Below are 22186 nucleotides of genomic sequence, written 5' to 3'. Positions count from 1 at the left end.
GCCATTTTTGTCTATATGAAGTGCAAAACAGCTTAATACCAGAACCTAAGAATCCTCATTAGGTTAAATGATGATCAATTAATCCTCCGACACCAGAATTCCATGGTTCAACCACTGCTGACAAATGACTTCTCACCAGGAAAATTTACATTCATATTTCCAACAATGCAATAATGTATAAATCCCGTCACAGGATTTCCTCTCTACCTTCTTCCCCATTGCCTATGTTAGTAATCATGAAAAGCAGAAAGTGGCAAGCAGAAACAAGGACTGGTGTACAAATGCTACCTTCCTAAACTTGGAGGCAAGTTCCAACAGTTTAGCCTCTTTAGCAGCAGAGTTCCCAGAAGACAAAGGGTCAGACTACAAAGCCAATAAAGGGATATTTAAAGATTTAAAAAAAACCTCAGACTTTAAAGACACTCAAGAAGTCCATTTATAGCTACTAGACATACTATTACTTCACACTATAAGCCGCTATTCTCCCTGCAGCCATTTAAGGACATATAATGCAAGCTGAAATTTGACTGCCCATTACTTAAAATCTTCAACTCAATCCTTGCTTAGGCCTGGCCTATACCTAAAAGTTAGGTCAACAGATTCACACCCTTGAGCACCACAGCTATGCCCATCTAACCTTCAGTGTCGATGCGGCTAGGTCAACAGAAGAATTCTTCTGTTAATTTGCCTGCTGCTGGTAAGAGAGTTAGATTATCTACAGCGATGGAAAAATCCCTTCTATTGCTGTAGGAAGTGTTTACACGATGGCACTAATGTGGCATAGCAGCAGTGCTGACATGGCCTTAATTTAAAAAAGGAAGAAATTGTCTTATTCCTTGCCAAGTCATAAGTTGCTGATTGTATTAAATGACTCCCCGTACATTCTTTCTGGACTAAAGTAACAAAAATAGTAATTCAAAACAGCAAAGGGAAAGGAAACACTTTTCACAATGCAACACACAAAGCTGCTACAAAAGTTGCTACAGCAAACTCCCAATAATAGAAATACAGAAAGAGGAAGTCATTAGAATTTAAATATTTTGAACATATTCTAGATAATTAGAAGAATGAATAAACAGAAAGCACAGAACATAGAAAACATTTTACTGATTCTGTTTGGAAAAATCAGTGAAAAAAGACTCAGAACAGAATTGTTATAGTTGGAACAACCACAGAAAAGACACTAACAATGCAGTGATTTACTGTCCCACCTTTGAAAGTGCTGCAACTCTCTGTGCCAGTTCAGCCTCCACCTCAGGCAAAGTCTCAGCTTTTCTCAAAGTCTGCTGCAACTTTTGCTCAGCCAGTTCCAGTCGTTCTTGCAACTGTCTGTTCTTATCTTCACTCTAAAGATCGAGAATGCAAGAGTCACCATTTACAACTAACATGGTAGCTCCCTCTTCTTTTATCAAATACTGGAGTAGAGAGACGTACAGCTTCCTTTATTAGACTAATGGAAAACAATTTTCTAGCATTGATTGTAGTTTCCAAATACAAAAAGGAGAAAAGCAGCTTCCCAAACTAACTTTTAAAATTAAGTTTGTCAAATAAAAAAGTGCTATTTCACTGCACTAAAAACTGAATTCCTTCATAAGCACAGCCACAGCATGCGCACTATCATGAAGGCACTGCTAATGGATCCAATTTTAAGGTTATGCAGAGGTTTGTAGTTATAGAGGAGATCAAATTCCTTTGCTATTTAAGTAAAATTAGACATATGAGCACTAAATTTAACACTTAGTTTTCTGGCAAAGTTAAAAGTAAATGCGATCAGTATTTTAGAAGTTAAGGTTAAAAATGACTCAATGTTTCCTTCTGTTCCCTCTAGCTAAGTGACCGGCTTATAACCCTTAAAAGTTTAATTTAAATTTAGTTGTACACAAAAATCTCAGGTATAAATCAGTTTTCTTTTTTCAATAAAATAAAGGAAGTGATGAGCATTATTTGGTGCAACTGTTTCTGTCTAAGCCAAAGGAAAGAGATGGATCAAATTTATTCAAAATCAGAAATGGTTCCTATCAAAGATAGTAAAACTTCAAAGCTTAGGCACTTCACTGCTTCTTCTGTATTCAAGCCCCTGATCCCTACCTACTTTCTCAATCCCCAGGCAGTCCACTTTCCTTCATTCTGTCCTCTCTTCCAGGTAGCCCCACTCACCTAACTGCTTCCCTTCCTAGACCCCTAGCTAGAGCCATCAGCCAGCTGCTCAACTTATTGTGCTGTCTCTCTGCTAAGGTTTCAAAGGGAGTCCTGGTATGATATCCATTGCCTCCCATAGGTTTGATCAGTCTAGGTTAGAGCAGTGCTCCCCAAACTGTGGGGCGAGCCCCCCTAGGGGGACACTGAGAAACATTCAGGGGGGCATGACAGGGCCCAGGCCAGCCCCAACAGGGGACAGGAAGGAAGCACCACCGAGCCCCAGTCTGCCCTCAGCTTTGGGCTCCGGCTACTGGCCTGGCTGCAGCGCCACTCCCAGCCTCTGGCTCCAGCCTCAGCTCTGCTCCCAGACCCGCCTCCAGCTCAGTCCCTGGAGCCGGCGGTGGCTCCAGCCCCAGCTCCCTGAGTGGGGTGGGGAGGGGAGAGAGAGGAGGAAGAGGGCAGGGCTAAGTAGGGGCACGATGTGAAAAGTTTGGGGACCAGTGGGTTAGAGGCATGCATGCACAGAGGCAGTAAGGATGAAAGATTCATAGCGGCTCTACACCAGAAATAAGAGATGCAGACTAGTCATTGTGGGGAGACAGGAAAAGGAGGAAACAGCTAAGCATTAGGATTAATCAGTGGGGTTGAACAGTGGGGCTGAGAAGGGATGGGCAGTGGAGCTCTTCCCTTTTACCTCTACCCCACATTCTCCTGTCCTGTTAAACTTTAAAACAGTTTATAAAAATGGAGCTTAAAGTTACTCCAGCAAGCCATGGAGTCCAGGGGCACGAAGCAAGCTGCAGTACATGAAGAAGAGATATAGAAAGGGATCAAGAATGGGGCAGTCCAGAAAACCAGCAGAGGCAGAGATGTAGGTTAACAAGTATAGGAGCTTAGAGGGGGATTGATAAAAGTGGGAAATCATAGGCAAAGTTTTAACATAATACACTCCACTAATTCCAACGCAGCTATAATTCACACACATACAAAAATATGCAGAAGGACAGCACCAGTGTGCCTCCCCAAGATCTGTCAAGAGCACAACCTTCTCTGCCATAAGCTTTATATGTCAAAATGTTTAATTATTTGTTGCTAAACAACAAATCATGGAATTCCCACACAAAATACTATATTAGTTAAGAATTCTTAACTACATTTCTTTTCAACACAACCATTTAGAGAAAGTCTCCAGTTAGAATTACAACATCCTCCAAGTGAACATTAACTAACACTTTTCACTAACAATCATACCCAGATACACAGACTCCTCACCTCCACAACAAATTCTTTTCATTTCCAACATAACATTGGAATTCTAATTCTTCAAAGAAAAAACAATCTAAAATACCACCTTAACTTTGACCTCAGATTTTCATAGGTAACCATAGCACATTAGACTTATTTTTCAAGTATGACTGCTCATAATCTTCTTCAGATAAAAAGTAAGTGCCTTAGCACACACTGGGTACTACTATAGTTTAAATATTACCATCTTCATCAGGAATATATTCAACAGAATTTTCTTAATATTTTATTTTAATTAAAATTATTACCTGTCGGTGCATCGAGTCTTTATTAGCAATTTCATTTTCAAGTTTATCATTGAGGTCATGCACAGATGTAGCTTCACGCTGTGCAGCGAGGTAGCGTTTTTCAAGAGTTGTAATTCTCTCTTCCATGTCTTCCTTTTGGGCCATGGCCTATGTTATGAGAAACATTTGTCAGAATAAAAGAAATTACATTTAGTCACTAAAAGCTATGAATTATTTATTTAATAATCTGGGCTAAATCAGTTTCATACAATCATACTGTTTTAGCCCAGATTATCAAACATATTACTGATTATGCTGTAGGAATGAGAAAGTATAAGGTGTTGAAATATTTACTTAGAAGAATTGTGTTATTAAATTACAAACTCACTTTAAAATAAAAAAAGGACTAGCATAGAGTCAAGTAGTGAGTTACAGAATGCTTAATTGTTATTTACCTCAGAATTATTACAATATTACAGTAGTTTTCCTTATAGTGTGTTAGACTGAACTTAACGCACTTAAGTTTGTTTTTTTTTTTTTGTTTTTTTTTTTTAACTTGGAGCCTTAAATTCAGCTCTTAAACTCATATTCAGCCATTAAATTTTAAAAAGTGTCCTATTTTCAAAGGTTTTGTGTACTCCTAAATCCGACTAAAGTTCAGATGTCTGCAGGAGCTCAGTATCTTTAAAATCAGGATCTTTATTTGGGTAGCTAGATATGGATTTAAGAGCCTAACTTTAGACACTAAAGTTTGAATATTTGGGGTTAGGCTTTGACATCTTTTCCAGATTGTCTATTTTTGCACAGTGTACAGCACTGCTTACATTTCCAGACTAAAATTTATTTTAAAAATAGCATTGAATGTTATCTCCCAGCTTCTTTTAAGTACACTTTAAATCACCTTTAGAACAGTGGGTCTGGTCTTATTACACAGAGTTCCACAAATCAAAGAAACTGAGGATTATGTTCTGTACTTTGAAAACACGAAGTGTTTTATACTGTAGATATTACGCATTTTTCAAACAATTTGTTATAGTTATCTTAAGGAAAAAAGAATGGACGAAAGTTAGGGTATTTAAATTTTATTCTTATTCTTAGAGTAGGCTTGCTCTTAGAGGATTACAGCTAAAACAATGTTTATCATATTTGTGTATTAATGAATTTTCGGTAGAACATCTATTCTGAAGCAAGCCTGGATAAATTCCACATCTTTTTTCCCCCTGGGGTAGCTACATATATGCAACACCAAATTTTCCTTGATCTAAATCTAGACCCTAGCTGACAATTAGCAAGATACATTTCTTCCAGCCCAGAGGGCAGAACGTAGGACATCTACAAGATTGTCAATACTTCTACTAATCAATTAGTAACCATCCCTTTAGCAAACAATTAATAGAAACACAAATTTGAGGATACACAATTGAACAATATAACGTCAAGAAAATTAGCACTGAGGAATGAGCTAAGCAGTTAGGCCAGATCCAAAAAGGCACTTAAGTGCCTAAATCCAGGATTTAGGCACCTAAATCCAGGTGGTGGATTCCCTCCATGGACTGCTAAAATGAGGTGGCATCTCCATGAACCCCAGACTTAAGCACCTATCGCCATAAGAGGGAAAGAGCTTAGTACACCCACGTAGCATCTGGCTTAGCTGGGACTACTGAGACTTTCACAGTTCATTCCTCACCTCTCGTACATCTCTTTGCAACTTTGTATTCATTTCTTCTGATTTTATTAAATCTTTTCTAGCTGTGTCAAGATCTTCTTCCAGCTCAGTCACTCTGCTAGAAAGAGCAGTGAGACGTTCCTTCATTTGGCCTTGCTCATTGGTCTGCTTGTCTATAATTTCTTGGAGTTCCATAACTTTAGCAAGGTCTTCATCGTGGCTTGAAGAACCATCAGAAGATCTCTATTACATTTAAAAAAAAAAAACACCACCTTAAGTTTCCACACTACTTGGAGTTCTGAAATATATTATATTGTTTCAATATAACAAAGCTAATTAAAGTTAGTTTGTGCAGTCTATCCAATAATAAAGTTGTAATAATTACCTTGTGCTTTAATTATATACTTAAGACTGGACAAATATTGCAACCCATACACGACAAAAAAAATCCATCAGTGTTAACAACCTTACCTTCCCATTTGTGCTTGGAGTATTTTCCTGATCATGATTAATATCCAGCACCCCATCAGTTAGTGTTCTTTTCTGATTGTTTTGCTCTTTCAGAATCATTAACTAAAAACAAAAGTAAAAAAACTAGCACATTTCACTTTGCATTTCACTTATCACATAAGCAATAGCTAACATAATACAATGACCTCACTTTGAAGCAAATGAGTAAGCTTGGAGTAATGAATTTTACTGATTTAATCTTTAGAAGATTATTAATGCTTTAAAGAAGAGACTGATGTATGTATGCATGGACAAAGTAGTAGTACAGGCAGCTAAAAACCCATTCCATGCCCGCTATGCTATAGCCATTGGTCTTAAACCAGAAAAAATTCTATCTGTGAGACAGCAGAATTATCAACTCATATGTATAGTTCCTATACAGACTTCTATCAACAAAAACTAAGGTGAAATCAAACTCATCCAATTGGGATCTAACTAAACAAAAATCTACTAGTAAATAACTTAGAATCATCTGTATGTACTAATATTTGGAAGAATATTGATTTGATGCTATGGAATTCTTCCACCCAAACATCCCCCAAAATTTTATTTTACTATAGGGACCTACCTCTTTATGCGTAGTACCTAGTTCTTCTTCCAATAAACTACATCTTTCAAGTGCTACTCGTAATCTTTCCCTTACCTGAAAAATAAAGTCATCAATAACAATCTTACAGCTATCTTAGCACTGAGCAACTGTGAACACAAGACAAAAATGTTATATGTCTAGCGGTATGGCTTCCCATTTCAGTATATTTAATTGCTCCACAGTGTCAATGACTTACACCATCAAATTCTGAAGTTTCAACATGCATCACAGAAAGGATCTTCTGGAAAACTGACTAAGATTTTAAGATAAACTTTTGACTGACACTTTACCTAACAAGAAGACAGAACCTCTCCATTGGGCAGATGAACTCCATTTGCTGCCACCTTTTAAAACTAGACTAAATTCTGTGTATTTAAAAATATACCTCCCCCTTGTAAGAACCACTCAAACACCTGTAATGTTATCATCATCTAAGGAGAAGTTAATAATTTCAATTTATAGAATTTGCAAGTTATAAAAAATAAGCATTTTACTAGACACAAAATTTAGGAATCAAACTGCTAGTTGGGAGTGGGGTTTATCTTAAGCTGCGCCCATTTGCACAGCTGAGCTCTATGGTAGCAGGCCCAATGCACAGGTAAACTGAGGAGCTCCAGGACTCCCCCTTTAACCACCTTCCTCCTGTGTAACAAATCCAGGGTTGGTGGGGGCAGAGAGGACCATTTTCCCTGTCCCTCCCTTTCTAGTCCTACTTCACCATCCTTCCTTCTTTTTTCATTTTCTTCTATTACACACATATGCTGTCAATATAAGGGAAAGGATGTGTGGACTAGGGAAAGGAAGAGTGGGGTGCAAGTATGAAAGGGAGGCTATGAAGAATGAAAAGCATGTGCAGACGAAGGGGTAGAATGAATGAATGAATTTTCTACATTAAGAAAATTTACACAAAAGCGTAAAACCAGTGCAAATAAACTCCTTGGAGATTTTATTCTTTAAATCTTCCCCAGATGCAGCATGACTCCCCCAGCCAAAGAACAGCCACCATCCTATCTTCGCTGCTCTTGCATTTGAAGCAAGCAGCAACAGCACACTCAAACTCCAACCAAGTAGAGCATACAGAAAGGCGTAACAACTTCACACGTTTTTGCTTTCCCTGTTGACTGCACTGACTGAACCGGTAATCATCATCACCTCCTGACCCACTCACTCACTAGTTCACTTAACTGCTTCTTTGATCTGCCTTGTCTAGGCCTGGTGTAATTGTTCACCTTAAGTACGGACTCACTCACTACACTGCTACTAATTTCTCTCATGTAACTATTTACATACGCAAGTAACTGTCCCTTGAGCATTTGATTATTTATACAATTTTGTATTAGTGATTAGGAACAGAGACAGTCTGAATCAGTAGATTCCTTGTAACCACACTGCACTGTTGATTATTGGTACCACTCTACACTTTTTGCCCTCATCTAACTTTACCATTTCTCTGCATTGCATTTATCTCCCTTTTTCTCTCCCTCCCCCTACTTCATCTCCCCTTCCATTCTACCCTCTCCCTATGTTACTCCCATCAGCTTTTCACTCTTCTGTTCTTCCTGTCCCATTCCACCACCTCCTCGCTCCTACTCTCACAAATCATACCTCCGCTTCCTCTTTTGCCTTCTTCTGTTTGCATCTGGTAACATCCACCCCAACTCTGTCTGACTCCAACTCCTCCCTGAACCTTCCCTATCATCACCACTTCTCTGAGTTCCTCCCCCAGCAACTTCCCTTCCGCCATTTTCCTCCAGTCCGAATGGAATACCCAAACCCTATTTATAAAAAATGTCACCATCATCCACAACCATCACATCTCCCTTTCTCCTGTCTCTCACATCCCTAATTTCCTCCTCCAACACTGATAAATGTCAGCTTACCTGTCCCTGTCCTCTTAAATTCATTGAAACTCTTGCTGGGGGGAAAAAAGAAAGAGAAAAAAAGGTCTTCCTGGTTTGTTGCTTCAACCACACCATCATTTTGTTTGTATTATTTCACTGGCTTCCCTTTCCCACAGCATCAAGTACAAACTACTTGTTTTCATTTTTAATGTCCATTGTGGCCTCAGATCAGACTGATCTCTATTTTCTCTCCATCAGTGATGCCAGCCTTGATTGCCTGTGTCAAATTTTAGAGCATACATGTTTGTTTTCTCCCATGCCATTTCTTTTTCATGGGAACAGCATCCTGCAAAACGCCACATAGCCACACTAAACTATTCTCCTTAAAACTCACCTATGCCATGACGACTACAAAACACTTGACAATGGTTAGACAGCTGGTATGCTGCGACTGCTGCTTATTTCTCTAACCACAACTGTCAGCATTAAGAAAAGGAGGACTTGTGGCACCTTAGAGACTAACAAATTTATCTGAGCATAAGCTTCAGTATTGTTACTCTGTGCTCCCACTGTCTATTTGTTGTGACCATCTGTTGTCCATTGTCTTCTAGTTTGTGTGCATAGTACCTTGTCAATGATGCCTTTTATGTGTTACTGTAATACAAGAAAATAAGTGTGAAAACCTCTAATGTAGATATGTTGCATGAGCACAAAGCAGGGATTTTTACACTAATGCAGCTTACATTGGTATGTTACTATATTAAGTTACACTGGTTTTGCTTTAGTACAGCACATCTACATTAGAAGGTTGTACTGATGTAACTGCATCAGTATAGTTACACTAGTATACATTTTCTTAAAGCAGATATGGCATAGTCAAAGAACCTAACTTCTGAAAACTGCCCGAGCAAAAGTTATTAGTTCCACACTTTGGCGGGGGAGGGGGGGAAAGGAGATTAGTTGGCACACTTCTTTACCTTTTCATCAAGGGCTTTGTGATGCTCAAATAGTGATTTTAGTGCTTTGAGAACTTCAACTTCACTAGAAACTCCTGCTGGAGACTGAGCCTGTCGCTTTACAACAGTCATTCTAAGGGACCGCTCATGTCTGGAGACTAGACATTCCAAATGTTCTAAAAGCAGCTGAAATAAAAACAAAAAAGTAAATAAGGAACAAGATGTTTATTACCTGTTTTGAACATCAGACTAGAATGACTTTACTTTCTAAAATATTAGGTTTGATTTAGAACTTTCAACCCAGGTGTCAAAGTTCAATGTTAAATATATTAATTTGTTTGCCTTTAACATTTCAGTGATATCTTTGTATAAAGTTAATAAAATGGAAGAGATGCAACATGGACCACTGTTCACCCTTTTACCCAGCATTCATCCCCAGACCTAGCCTCTAGGCAAGATGCCAGGTTTGAGAAAGCCTCACTTTAATCTTTGCTTAGATAAGACGTCTCAGGTCCTTGTCTGTTTCAAGTCTGGGAACTGCTTTCTAATCACCAGGACTGGGTTATACACAGGAAATATAAGAAGTTATTGGGGAGCAACTGCTCGAACCATGGTTGCGCAAGCTGTCTGTGTGGATCTTCATGATCTGCACTTCTACTCCACTACTTTAGAGACTTATGCTAATTCAGAATCCCTTATCATGAAGGAACCCTCTTGCAGTCGGAGCTGCAGTCCTTTATCTGCTGTTGGGTGGAATATACACAGGGTGCATTCACAGCCCTAAAAGACACTGCTATACTGTCACTTCCTTATATAACGTACCATTGTACCAGCACCGAGAACCCATATGGACAATACTCAAAGAAGAACTTACAAATTTTGATCTTTGAGTTTCAAGTTGGTGTATAAGAGCATGATACACAGTCTGAAGAGAATCTCAATATTAAGTTCAATTCTCCAATTAATTATATTTTCCTTAATGATGGTTTAATAGGGTTTACTGTCCCTTTAAGTAAAAGAGGAATTGGAGGGGGATAGAGTCAAGTGTCTCCCCATTCCAAGAGTCTCAACAGACCAAAGATCCTGGGGAGAAGTGGGGCAGATACGGGGAGAGAGGAAATGATCTCAGGGGAAGACAGTCTTGGAGAGACTATTTAAAGGCCTGAAGCCAAGACTTTTGTAGTATAGATATTTGTAGCTCACTGTTTCCTAATCACTCAATCATCGAACCAAACAAGACAAAACCCAGGTAGGTAGGGGATAGCAGAGAAAGCTCCCTGTTCACACTGTGAGAGCAGATGTTATTATCCAGGAAGGACTCTTGCTTGCTGACCTCTCCTCCCAACCCAGGGGAGCAAGTACTGAGTTGGTGAGACCTAGAAGACAGCACCCCAGCAGAGACACTTGTTTTGTATTTGAGGTAATTTCATTTTAAAACAAACAATATTGCAGCCACTCCAGGTGGAGCTAGACAGAAAAATTTAAAGGGCCTGCCAAAAAAGAGGGACAGACCGGCTCTGGGTGGTAAGCCAGGCACAGATGGCAATAATCAACAGAGATCAGACAAGTAACTAACCCTTGTATTATTTCTTTCTGCTTTCAGTTCAGCAATTTCTTCTTCCCTTTCAAGGAGCTGTTCCCTGCATACATTAAGCTCTTTAGTAAGTGCTGCAAACTCCTGGAATAAAGCAAACAACAAATAACAGTATCGTAAAGGGTGTGCAACCCATTTATATTAATTATTACCACAATAACTAGTTCAGTAAAGTTGTAATCAATTATTTTTATTCAACACATCTAAGGAAAAAGTTTATCCCGGAAGGGGATGGTGCTGCTAGAAGAGGGGTGATGTTTTCCAGGAAACAGGGCTCATGACTGGGAGTCAAGAGACATGGATTCTCCTCAGTATGTGAATAATCTCTTGTGTGGTCTTAGTCAAGTCACTTCAATTATTTGTGTTTTTATTTCCTTTTTTCTTAAAAACTTTTCAAGCCTAGCAAAATATACTGTTTACTGAGGACTACACATACACTAAGGCCTTGTCTACACTTGCAAGTTGGAGCGCATTAAATCAGCCCCAAGAGCCCTAACTCCAGAAGTGTCCACACTGGCAAGGTACGTAGAGCGCGCAGACTCCGTGGCTGGAGCACCCCTGGTAATCCACCTCGACGAGAAGCATGGAGCTTGTCGCGCTCCAGCTGGAGCGCCACGGTGCCAGTGTGGACACCTGGTCTATTAATGCTCTCTGATCAGCCTCCAGGAAGTGTCCTACAATGCTTGTTCTAGCCACTCTGGTCATCACTTTGAACTCTACTGCCCTGCCCTCAAGTGACCAACCGTCAGACCCGCCCTTTAAATTTTCTGGGAATTTTGAAAGTCCCCTTCCTGTTTGCTCAGGAAGGTGTGGAGTGCTCGCCGCACTTTCCAGGTGACCATGCTTTCACGCACCAGGCAATCCCCAGTATGGAGCAATGGTGAGGTGCTGGACCTCATCAGCGTTTGGGGGGAGGAAGCTGTCCAGTCCCAACTGTGCTCCAGCTGTAGGAATTAAGATACCTACAGGCAGATATCAAGGGCCATGACAGAAAGAAGCCATGACCAGGACGCACTGCAGTGAAGGATTAAAGTGAAGGAGCTGCGGAATGCCCACCACAAAGCGCAGGAGGCAAACTGCCGCTCCAATGCTGCTCCCATGACCTGCCGTTTCTACAAAGAGCTGGATGAGATATTTGGGGCCGACCCCACCTCCACTCCGAAGAGCACCATGGACACTTCTGAGGCCATGGCAGCCCAGAGTACAACAAGGCAGGAGGCAGAAAGTGGGAGCGAGGGTGCTGAGGAGGAGGGGGGGGTCCCCGACAGAGAACGGCCTGGTATCCCTAGATGCATGCAGCCAGGAGCTGTTTTCAAGCCAGGAGGAAGGTAACCAGTCGCAGTGTTTGGAGAAGAACCAACAGCAGAAGAGGTGCCCGGTAAGTGGCTTTTATTTTGAGAAGGGAGTTGTTGGGTGTCGGCTGTTGGGGTGAGGAAGGTTACAGAAAGAAGGGTTAGGGCTGCATGCATGCCTAGATGTGGAATAGGGCGTTGATGTGCTCTCTCACATCGTGGTAATTGGCCTCAGTGATCTCACGGAAGGTCTCATGCAGAAGCTGGGCAATCCACTTGCGCAGGTTCCTTGGCAGAGCTACTGTGCTCCTTGTCCCAGTAAGGCTAACAAGTCCGTGCTACTGTGCCATGAGGGACAGGGGGACCATTGCTACACACAGGCAAGCCACATAAGGGCCAGGGCGGAAGTCGCATTGTTGCGGAAGACACTCCCTTGCTTCCCAGGTCACCCTCAGCAGCGAGATATCTTCCAGGACGAACCCATCCTGTGGAAAACATGGGGACAGGGTTGAGTATAGGGGCCCCCAGCAGCCAAAAATGGCCAAAAGCATGCTCCACAGTCATTCTGCATTGACTTTGCCTGTTGTTGAACAGCTCCTTGCTGCTGTTAAGGCTCCCTGTGTACGTTTTCACAATGATAAATGATCAGAATGGGCTTTTCAACTTCCCCTACGGTGAGCTTCTGGTCCGGGAAGGAAGTCCCAGCTTCCAGAACAGGCCTGTGTTCCGAAGGATGAGTGCATCATGCATCTTTCCAGACCATCCTACGTTAATGTCCATGAAACGCCCACGGTGATCCAGAAGCGCCTGGAGAACCATCGAGAAATACCCCTTCCAATTTATGTACTCAGAAGCTAGGTGGTCTGATGCCAGAATTGGAATATGCGTGCCATCTATGGCCCCTCCGCAGTTAGGGAAACCCATTTGTGCAAACCCATCCACAGTGTCACGCACATTGCCCAGAGTCACAGTTCTTCTGAGCAGGATGCGATTAATGGCCCTGCACTCTTGCATCAACACAATTCTAACAGTAGACTTGTCCACTCCGAACTGATTAGCAACCAATCGGTAGCTGTCTGGAGTAGCCAGCTTCCAAATTACAATCCCCACATGCTTCTCCACCAGCAGGGCAGCTCTCAATCTCATGTCCTTGTGCCACAGGGTGGAGGTGAGCTCAGCACAGAGTCACATAAAAGTGGCTTTCCTCATCTGAAAGTTCTGCAGCCACTGCTCATCATCCCAGACTTGCAGGACAATGTGATCCCACCACTTAGTGCTTGTTTCTCGAGCCCAAAAGTGGCGTTCTATGGCGGTAAGCATGTCCGTGAATGCCACAAGTAATCTCATGTCGTATGCGTTATGCATGTTGACATCATTGTTGGACTCCTCACTGTCACTTTGTAGCATAAGGAGTAACTTGAATGCAATTTGTGATGTGCTGGCGAGACCCATCAGCATATTCTTAAGAAGTTTGGGATCCATTCCCGCAGACCAAAAGGGAAGACAGAGTGCGCAGTACAAAAAACATTGAAAGATGGCACCAAACGTATACGGAAGAGATCCATCCTGGGGCACTGGGACAGGACCCAGGATGCCACGCGATCCCTTCCCCCAAGCCTCAGCGCCAGTACAGAATGGGAAGAGGTGCTTTGTGGGATAGCTGTCCACAATGCACTGCTGCGAATGCCGTTGCAAGTGCCGCAAATATGGTCATGCCACTGCGCTTGCAGCTTACAGTGTGAACACACGGCAGCGCTTTCCCCGCTGCTGTCTCCGAGGGCTGGTTTAACTCCCGAAGCTATACATCTGCAAGTGTAGCCAAGCCCTAAGTCTAAAGCTTTAATACAAAGCTGTTTTAAGTTAAGCTAGACATGCCTGAAAACAAATTCCTTTGAAAGGATGTCTCAGCTCTACCTAAAACATCACTACTACAATGTTAACATGTGCAACTAAAACAGAATCAAAGCTTATGTACAAAAGTTTCAGAGCCCAAGGCTTTGTCTACACAACACACCTTTTAGTGACACGTCCGGCAGTGTAAACACTGTTTGTGAGCGGGGTTCACTTTGTCGACAGGAGAGCACTTCTGCCACTTTTACACTGCCAACGTTTACATTGCCACTTGCCGCAGCAAAACTTGTGTCTTTCAGGGTGGGGAAGGGCCTTTTTTAAGCACCTGTGAATGACAAAAGTTTTGTCGTTCAATTGGCAGTGTAGACAAAGCTTCATTCTGTAAACTGTATCCAAAAGATACATGGAATTGGAAAGAAAATACAAAAAATAACTTCTGTAGCCTAATCCTGTGGCATATGCTCTTGGGTCTCCTGACACATTAGACTGTTGAAAGTCACTACAAAAACAAATAGTGGTACCACTGTCATCAATGACATACAATCCATGACTATCACCAACCCTCCCTCTCAATTAAAAAAAATTTTTTTTCAAAAATCTATTCAGTGGAAAAACAATTCAGATTACTACTGAGAGTGAAGTTCAAATGGATTTTTTAAGTCAATCAAAAAAGACTGCTCCATTTGAGAGAAAAAAAAAAGGAGTCCTCTAACAAAATAGGAAAAGCAAAACATCTTTACTCTTGTTGCATGACAATTAAATTCTTTTTGCCATTTTCAAGCAGGAGAATGATAAAACTTCATTGGGACAGTTTAATACATTTAATGAAAACCTGATATTGAATACACAATCAAAAACACAGATGTATTTCAAATGTTGTTCATTCTAAGTTGCCTACATAAATTAAAACCTTCTAATGCTGCCAATATGCAGACCTTACTAAAGCAAAACATGTCCTTACAAGTTCTTCATTAATAAATCAAAGCCAAACAAAGCACACAACCATTCCCTCATTCCATTACTAAAATGACAACATGGGAAGAAAAAGGAAGCTTTCAAATAGCTGAGTTATAACTATTAGAGTTGTCTGGAAACTGGAATTCTCATTCCACAGGAAATTCCAAGTCTCCGCCCACCCGCCAAAAAAAGAGAGTCTGGAACAGAAAGATAAATGAAATGTTGAAGTTTCCTGAAGAATGGGAATTCCAAAAATTTTGTTTAGAAAGTCAAATGCATTTTGTATCAAACTTTCGCAGAGCCAGGAAGCTCGGGGAGGCTGGGCTCCCAGGGCTTCTGGGAAGGGGAAGAGACACAGAGGTGCTGACAGACAGCTGGTGTTGCATCCCGGGCCTGGGCCAGCTGCCCTGCCACTGTGACAGGGAGCCACACCACACTGTCTCCCACCTCAAGAGTGAGGCAAATATACCCCCTCCAGCACTCCCACAAACTGTACCCCCCCTTTTCAGCTCCCTCCATGCTCTCCAGCAGTGTCCTCTTTTCCGGAACTTGAAAGATGGTAACCCTAATGCAAACTGCCATCTAGGAAGATTTGTCCTGTTCCATAGAGAAGTCCTCTTGTATCCCTTTTTCCCCTGTCATGCAGGGAGAGGGGTCTGAAACCTGCTCCAGGTTCCTACTGCTCAGGGTCCAGATTTGTTGCTTCTAGCTTGGGGGAGGAACTTCATGAATACGCCCTGCCATGTCTAGCACTGCTGATAAATGCAGGTATCCCGATCACAAAACAGGCAAAGATCCCCATCTAGGTATTCCACAAGTGGGGTAGAGCAGACAGTGTTTTCCCCATTTTCTTGTCTTTTATTCCCCCCCCCCCGCCCCATACCGTACTCCACAAGGGTGGGAGAGGAGGGGGATGCACCAATAGTGTCTAAGCAGCAGACAGGCCATTAAATCCCATTGTTGAGAAAGAACCAGAAATACAGCTACAGAAGGCAAATGTATGGCCAAAGTTGGTTGGTTGTTTTGTGTGGCCAAAGTTGGTTGGTTGGTTTTATTATGCAGCCACAGGTCTGCCAAACCTTCTTATAGTCGGAGGCAGAATGAAAAACTGGCAGGCTATTCAGGATAGCTAGCCACACCCTCTCTTATCAGTGACTGACAAGTCTGGTTCTGCCTGTATAGCTACATGCAAATAGAGTATATAGGTTAACTGATTTTTGCACCTTGCACATTAAAGAGAATACTAGGATTATAGTCTGAATAAACATGGGTAATGCAACAAACATACCTATCTGCACGACTAAACTCAAAAACACATGACAAAGTGGTAAAAGATAAAATGCAGTTTATGCCAGATTTGCATAAATAGCTGTTCAGGCTATCATTTTAGTGTAAAAAGTCACATCTCTATTTAGCACTATCCAATAGAATTTTACAATGCCGGTATAAAACAATACTCCCTCCATATGATGATGTTGCTGGTTTTATAAGAGAAAAAATTTAGTATTTCCACTATTGCTGATGGGAGAACTTCAGTAAATCTCTCTACTTTTGCCATTATTTTTCAATTTCATCTTGTGAGTTTCTATTGTGATTAGAACAAAGTGCGTTTCTCAGAAAAAAAACTTACAGAAACCTACATACTGTTATCCTAGGGGGCAGAATACATTTCAAAATAGATAATTTTTGAGGAAGGAAACATCTGACTTCAATCATTAGCTGAGTAGGCTCTTTTTTCTTTTTGAAATTAAAATTTTACATTGTGAGCAGTTCTATCTACAGCTGAAAACAGTGAAACATGTTTACTTTCAATTTTTTTCTTAATCTCAAGGGATTTTTAAAATGTGCACAATAAATTTTTTTTTTTAAAAAAAGCTGAATAGAAGAGTTCAGAATGGAATGCGGATATCAAACTAGTTTTTTTCCCTTAAACATTTAAAATAAAAATCTGTTTTGATATCTCTCAATACTGAAGATAAATTAGTCAATAATTAAGCACATAGGAATGCAGCAAGTAGGTTGTAGTAAATTACTTGTGTCACAAACCAGTCAAACCCACTAACATGAGCCAAGAGGTTGATACACCCCACTTAAAGCTTCAAACAGAATTCTTAACAACAAAAAGGATTTAAATAAATATTGTGAAAAATTATCTAACCTTTGGGACCAACAGGACTATAACACAATTACAAAAGTTATTTTTCATTCCAATACCTATCTTCATCACTTATCTTTCACAAAAACTTCTGAAGTTTTACTTCTCAGCCTAAAGTTGAATACAACTTGGAACACCTGAATAAAAATCAAGCAAATTGTTGGCTTACGCAACTATTTAGATAACAGCTTACATGTTTTTTAAAACTGTCAATCTTTTAAAAACCAAACCAGTTTTGATTTTTCAGCTGACATTCAAAATAATTATATTTTTAATCCTCAGAGAATGGATCTAATAATATTAAGAAACTTACAAACATTTTAAAAATGCAACCCTTTTAATATATTGCTATTTTAATTATTCTGAGCCAGAGCTATGCAGCAGAGGATATTGGAATAGCTTCACCTGTCTCTTCAATCATCCAACATACATGTCCCCCTCATGTCTGTCTCCACTTCACAAGATTTCCATTGACTCTATATTAGTCCCTACACCAGGGTGGCCAACCTGAGCCTAAGAAGGAGCCAGAATTTACCAATGTTCATTGCCAAAGAGCCACAGTAATACGTCAGCAGCTCCCCCATCAGCTCCCAGTGCCTTCCGCCCACCAGCAGCCGATCAGAGCAAGGGCATGGCAGGCTCAGGGGAGGGAAGGGGTGGAGTGGGGTCAGGGCCTGTGGCAGAGCCAGGAGTTGAGCAGTAAGCACCCCTCCCCCGCCCCAGCACATTAGAAAGTTGGCACCTGTATCTCCAGCCCCGGAGTCAGTGCCTATACAAGGAGCCGCATATTAACTTCTGATAAGCCGTATGTGGCTCCGGAGCCACAGATTGGCCACCCCTACCCTACACAATCTTCCCAGCTTCTAAACCTGCAGATCCTGTGCTGATGCCTACTTTTCCATGGTGGGGAAGGCTGAATCAAGAGCAAGAACCAGACTGTGCTGGATAGACAGAGAGATGGGACACAAGCAGATCATGCAGGCACAGCAAATGGACTTGTATGTGGCCAGTGCAGTCTGTGGCTGGGTAATCACTGCCAAAAAGCCAGAAGCAACAGAGAGGGAGAACTGGGTTGTGGTACATTGGGTGCTGACAATTTTTTTTTTTTTTTAAAACAAGGAAATTAAATTACCCAAAACTTTAACACAAAGTTAAGTGTTGCCTTGAGACATTCGAGAAAATAGTGTGTGGCTAAACTGAAGCCTCTGAAAACCAAGATATGGAGAAAAAAGCTAAATGACACTCCTGCAATGTAACTTTAACGCTTCTTTCTTTGAGCTATGAATATTAGGCTATGTTTACACTACCACTTATGTCAGTATAACTTATATCACTCAGATGTGAAACAACACCCCAGAGCAACACAAGTTACACCGACATAAGCGCTGGTGTGGACAGTGCTATGACGGTGAGAGATCTTCTCCCACCAACATAGCTACCACTGCATGTTGGGGATGGATTAATTATAGCGATGGAAGAGCTCTCTCCCACTAGCATAGCGCGGCTACACTAGAGATCTTACAGTAGCGCAGCTGCATCAGTATAACTGTGCCACTGTAAGCTCTCTAGGGGAGACACAGCCTTAGCGCTTTATTCTTAAAGATGCTACAGAACGCTTTGAGAAGAGAGCACTTGAGATTTGTAGAAAGAAGTTTAACATATTCTCTTTGTTAAGGCAAAACTTTAGGCAAGGTGTGGCAAACAGGATCTACCTATACTTAAACACTGTGCCTACATCATACAACCCCACCCACAGCCTCTTCACTTTTGCCCTGAGGATTCCTTCTGAGATACTGCCTTCACTTACCATTCACAAAACTCTGGAGATCACTGCCATGTTTTCCACCAGGCTGTGAAAGTCCTTATGGCAAGAAGATACCCTTGTGCTCCTCTACTGACACATCCTTCAAAATTTATCATTGAAATGAGGCATACTTAATCTCAAGGAACACATGCACCTCTCTTCATATCAGTCACAGCTCTCCCAGACTGCTCCAGCTAATCCCTGCATCACTTCTCAGCTATACTGAACAAAGAAGACAGCTGGCATGCCCACGGGACCCTCCTGCCCGGCCCCTGAGCAGCTGGCCCAGGAGGCCAGCCCCGGACCCTCCCCTGCTATTCCCTCTCCCCTGCAACCTCAGCTCACTGCACCACTGGCACAATGCTCTGGGCGGTGGGGCTGCGAGTCCTTGCTAGGCCCGGTGCTCTGTGCTGCACAATGGCATGGCTGGCTCCAGCTGGGTGGCACGGCTGCCTGTCCTGGTGCTCTGGGTGGCGCGGCTGTAGGGCCACCAGCCACCGGTGCTCCAGGCAGCATGGTATGGGGGCAGGGAGCAGGGGGGGTTGGATAGAGGGCAGGGGAGTGGTCAGGGGGCGGGGGTGTGAATAGGGGTCAGGGTGGTCAGGGGGCAGGGAACGGGGGGTTTGATAGGGCAGAGGGGGTCAGTCAGGGGCAGAAGTTCCGGGGGAGGTCAGGGAGAAGGGGTGGTTAAATGGGGCAGGGGTCCCGGGGTGGGCAGTCAGGAAAGAGAGGAGGGGTTGGATGGGACAGTGGGAGGCAGTCATGGGGCGGGGTGGTCAAGGGACAGGGAGGGAGGGATGGGGCAGGGGTCCGGGGGGGACATCAGGGGATGAGGGGGCGAGAAGCAAGGGGGTCGGATAGGGGGTGAGGGCCGGGCTATGCCTGGCTGTTTCAGGAGGCACAGCCTCCCCTAACCGGCCCTCCATACAATTTTGGAAACCAGACGTGGCCCTCAGGCCAAAAAGTTTGCCTGCCCCTGCCTAGTACTTCCTCATATCTACTTATTGTAGATTAATGGATTTTAGAGACTATAAGGGATTTTAATGGATTTTAGAGACTTGTGTTTGAGTAAAGTCTCAAAGGCATCCAGTCATGACTTGAGGAAATGGAGAATCCACCACTTTCTTTGCTAGCTTCATACTAGCCCTATTAAACAATTTGCAGTAGCTATTGCCAGTTTCAAGGGGGCACTGCTGCAGTTGCACTGTGGGGGGCATCATTTGCCTTAACTTTTTATTTCCTGGTTTTCAAAGATTTAAGTGTGCACTACCTTAATGCTTCATTCCCTGGTTTTCAGAGTTTTATGTTTAGCCACTCTCTACATTCAAGACAGACATGAGAGTCATCACTGGGCAAACTTAATTCTGCATTAATGAAGTTTTTAGGCATTTAATAAAGACACATAAGATGCAGTTTGTTTTTCTAGAAATTCACGTTTTTCCTTCTTGTATATCTTTATGAAATGCTCAATTTAACTACAATATTTTGAGCATAGGTCTAAAGAAGTTATAGAATAAATACAATCACTTCACTGTAATCCTCCTATCTCCCCACACTTTAAAGGGGAATGGGGGGGGGATGTCTAGACATTACTCAACTCTCTTGCTTCTAATATGCAGTGTAAAAAAAAAAAAAAAAAATCGACGGAGAAGAACTAGACCCTTCCTCATGTGACTAGGAAAGCCCACAGAATATACTGGCTTGCCAATATTCTTAAAATTTCTTTTACTGATACATCCATTCATATGATGGATACAAGCTTTTTTTCATCCTGCTCTTTTATTAAAAGGCAAGCCTCTGTCTTTAAGCAAACATTGCAAAGGACTGAAAATAGTTTCTATACACTTCCTCTAATGTCAAACACAACTAAATCACAAATATTTTTAAGTTACTATGCTATACACACACTAAAGTCACTACAACTTACATTATTTTACACCTATAAAACAAATCAAATTCAAATCTTCTAGAATGACAGACTAAAGGGTCAACGACCTCATACTCATCTGAATGGACAATACTGTACAGCAGAAGCTTCATTTATCCAAAAAGATATCAAAGGTTAAACTATGTCCAATATTTGGGTACAACATAAATATTTCTTAACAGTATTAATCCTGTGTGAACAAATGAAAATTTGAAGCTCGATTGAAAATGGCTTATTCAGATTGTTCTCCCTCAATGAACAGCCTTCTTAAAGTAATACTTTCAAATGCTGGTAGCAACTTACAGCCAAAAGCTAGCAAACAAGAAGAATATCGCAAACAAGAGCACTCTTCTCAACTTGAAGTGATACCTGAATATTTATTCATAAACAGGTCGTAGCGATCATCCCTCCATCATATGGCTGCTATCGTTACTTCTTGTATTATGAAACATATTTTACTTTAGCTGCTCTTGGCTGGACAGCATATTTCCACTAAAAGTGTGCCCAATGTACACACAAAGACTTATTATGAAACATCCTGTTGAATCTGAACAAAAAGAAAAAATTATTTTAAAAGCAAATACTAAATTTAATTGCTAAAAAAAGTATAAATCATGATTTTGCAGTGTATGACTTCTAATTGAATTACACACAGGTATTGTGACCTGGTAAACAGCATTAGTGGGTGTCTTAGCCAATACAGAATTTTCCTCAAAACTGCAGGAGATTAAATACAAACTAAGAATATTTGTAGTTAATATAGGAATGGAATGTTATAATGCTCTGCATTTGACTCTTTAGTGGCATTGGGTCACACATGAACACAGGCGCATTTCTTATTACCACCTTAAATTATTGAAGTCTAACACTCTTCGAGACTAAAGAATCTTTCCAGGATTTCACAATAAGAACATTCAGAATCTTCTTCACCATCCTCCAGTCATGTTTTGATTGGCAACTGACACTGCAGGACTTCTCAGAGATGCCTAAAGCTACAACTATCTATGGAGCTCATGTCAGTGAAGAAAAACTCCCACACCTACTTTTTCCCCATCCCTCACCACCATTATGGCAAAGGATACACTTTTAGTTTAATTAAAAAAGAAAAATCCTGTGCCACCAGTTTGACAAGGTATGAGGCAAATCCATCTAAATTTCAATTACATCTTTGAGACGTTTTCTTAAGAACGTTCCCCCACTCCTTCCCTCTCCCCCACAAAAAACTGGCCGAGATCCTCTAGGATCCCACACATGCTGGGATATAATAGAGAAAAAGAGAGAGCCTGTCTGTGTGGAGGGGCAAGGGTGAAAGGTATGTATGGTTCCTGTCCCTAAAATTCTAAGCCCGGCTCTGGTTACAGTATATTTACATT

General features: G+C 41.6%; 1 protein-coding gene across 14 annotated transcripts in view; it reads right to left on the bottom strand.

Annotated features, from left to right (window-relative positions):
* The window catches only part of PPFIA1 (PTPRF interacting protein alpha 1), an 83641-nt gene that overhangs the window by 48420 nt on the left and 13035 nt on the right, over positions 1-22186 (bottom strand). For 13 of the 14 annotated variants that reach the window (XR_006281916.1, XR_006281915.1, XR_006281917.1 and 10 more), the window contains exons 3-9: positions 10810-10911; positions 9255-9419; positions 6416-6490; positions 5809-5910; positions 5359-5580; positions 3693-3839; positions 1212-1346 (exon numbers count right to left, since the gene is read on the bottom strand). Coding sequence is in view for 11 of the 14 variants with exons in the window: in XM_043516091.1 (XP_043372026.1) it covers positions 1212-1346; positions 3693-3839; positions 5359-5580; positions 5809-5910; positions 6416-6490; positions 9255-9419; positions 10810-10911 (948 nt within the window). In the remaining 3 variants the exon portion in view is untranslated. Of the gene's footprint in view, positions 1-288; positions 364-1211; positions 1347-3692; positions 3840-5358; positions 5581-5808; positions 5911-6415; positions 6491-9254; positions 9420-10809; positions 10912-22186 lie in introns of all 14 variants that reach the window. The other variant, XM_043516095.1, reaches the window with a different exon arrangement.

Source organism: Dermochelys coriacea, chromosome 6, assembly GCF_009764565.3.
Source record: "Dermochelys coriacea isolate rDerCor1 chromosome 6, rDerCor1.pri.v4, whole genome shotgun sequence".
NCBI classification, from domain to species: domain Eukaryota; kingdom Metazoa; phylum Chordata; order Testudines; family Dermochelyidae; genus Dermochelys; species Dermochelys coriacea.
This window is presented reverse-complemented; position numbering and strand designations above follow the sequence as displayed.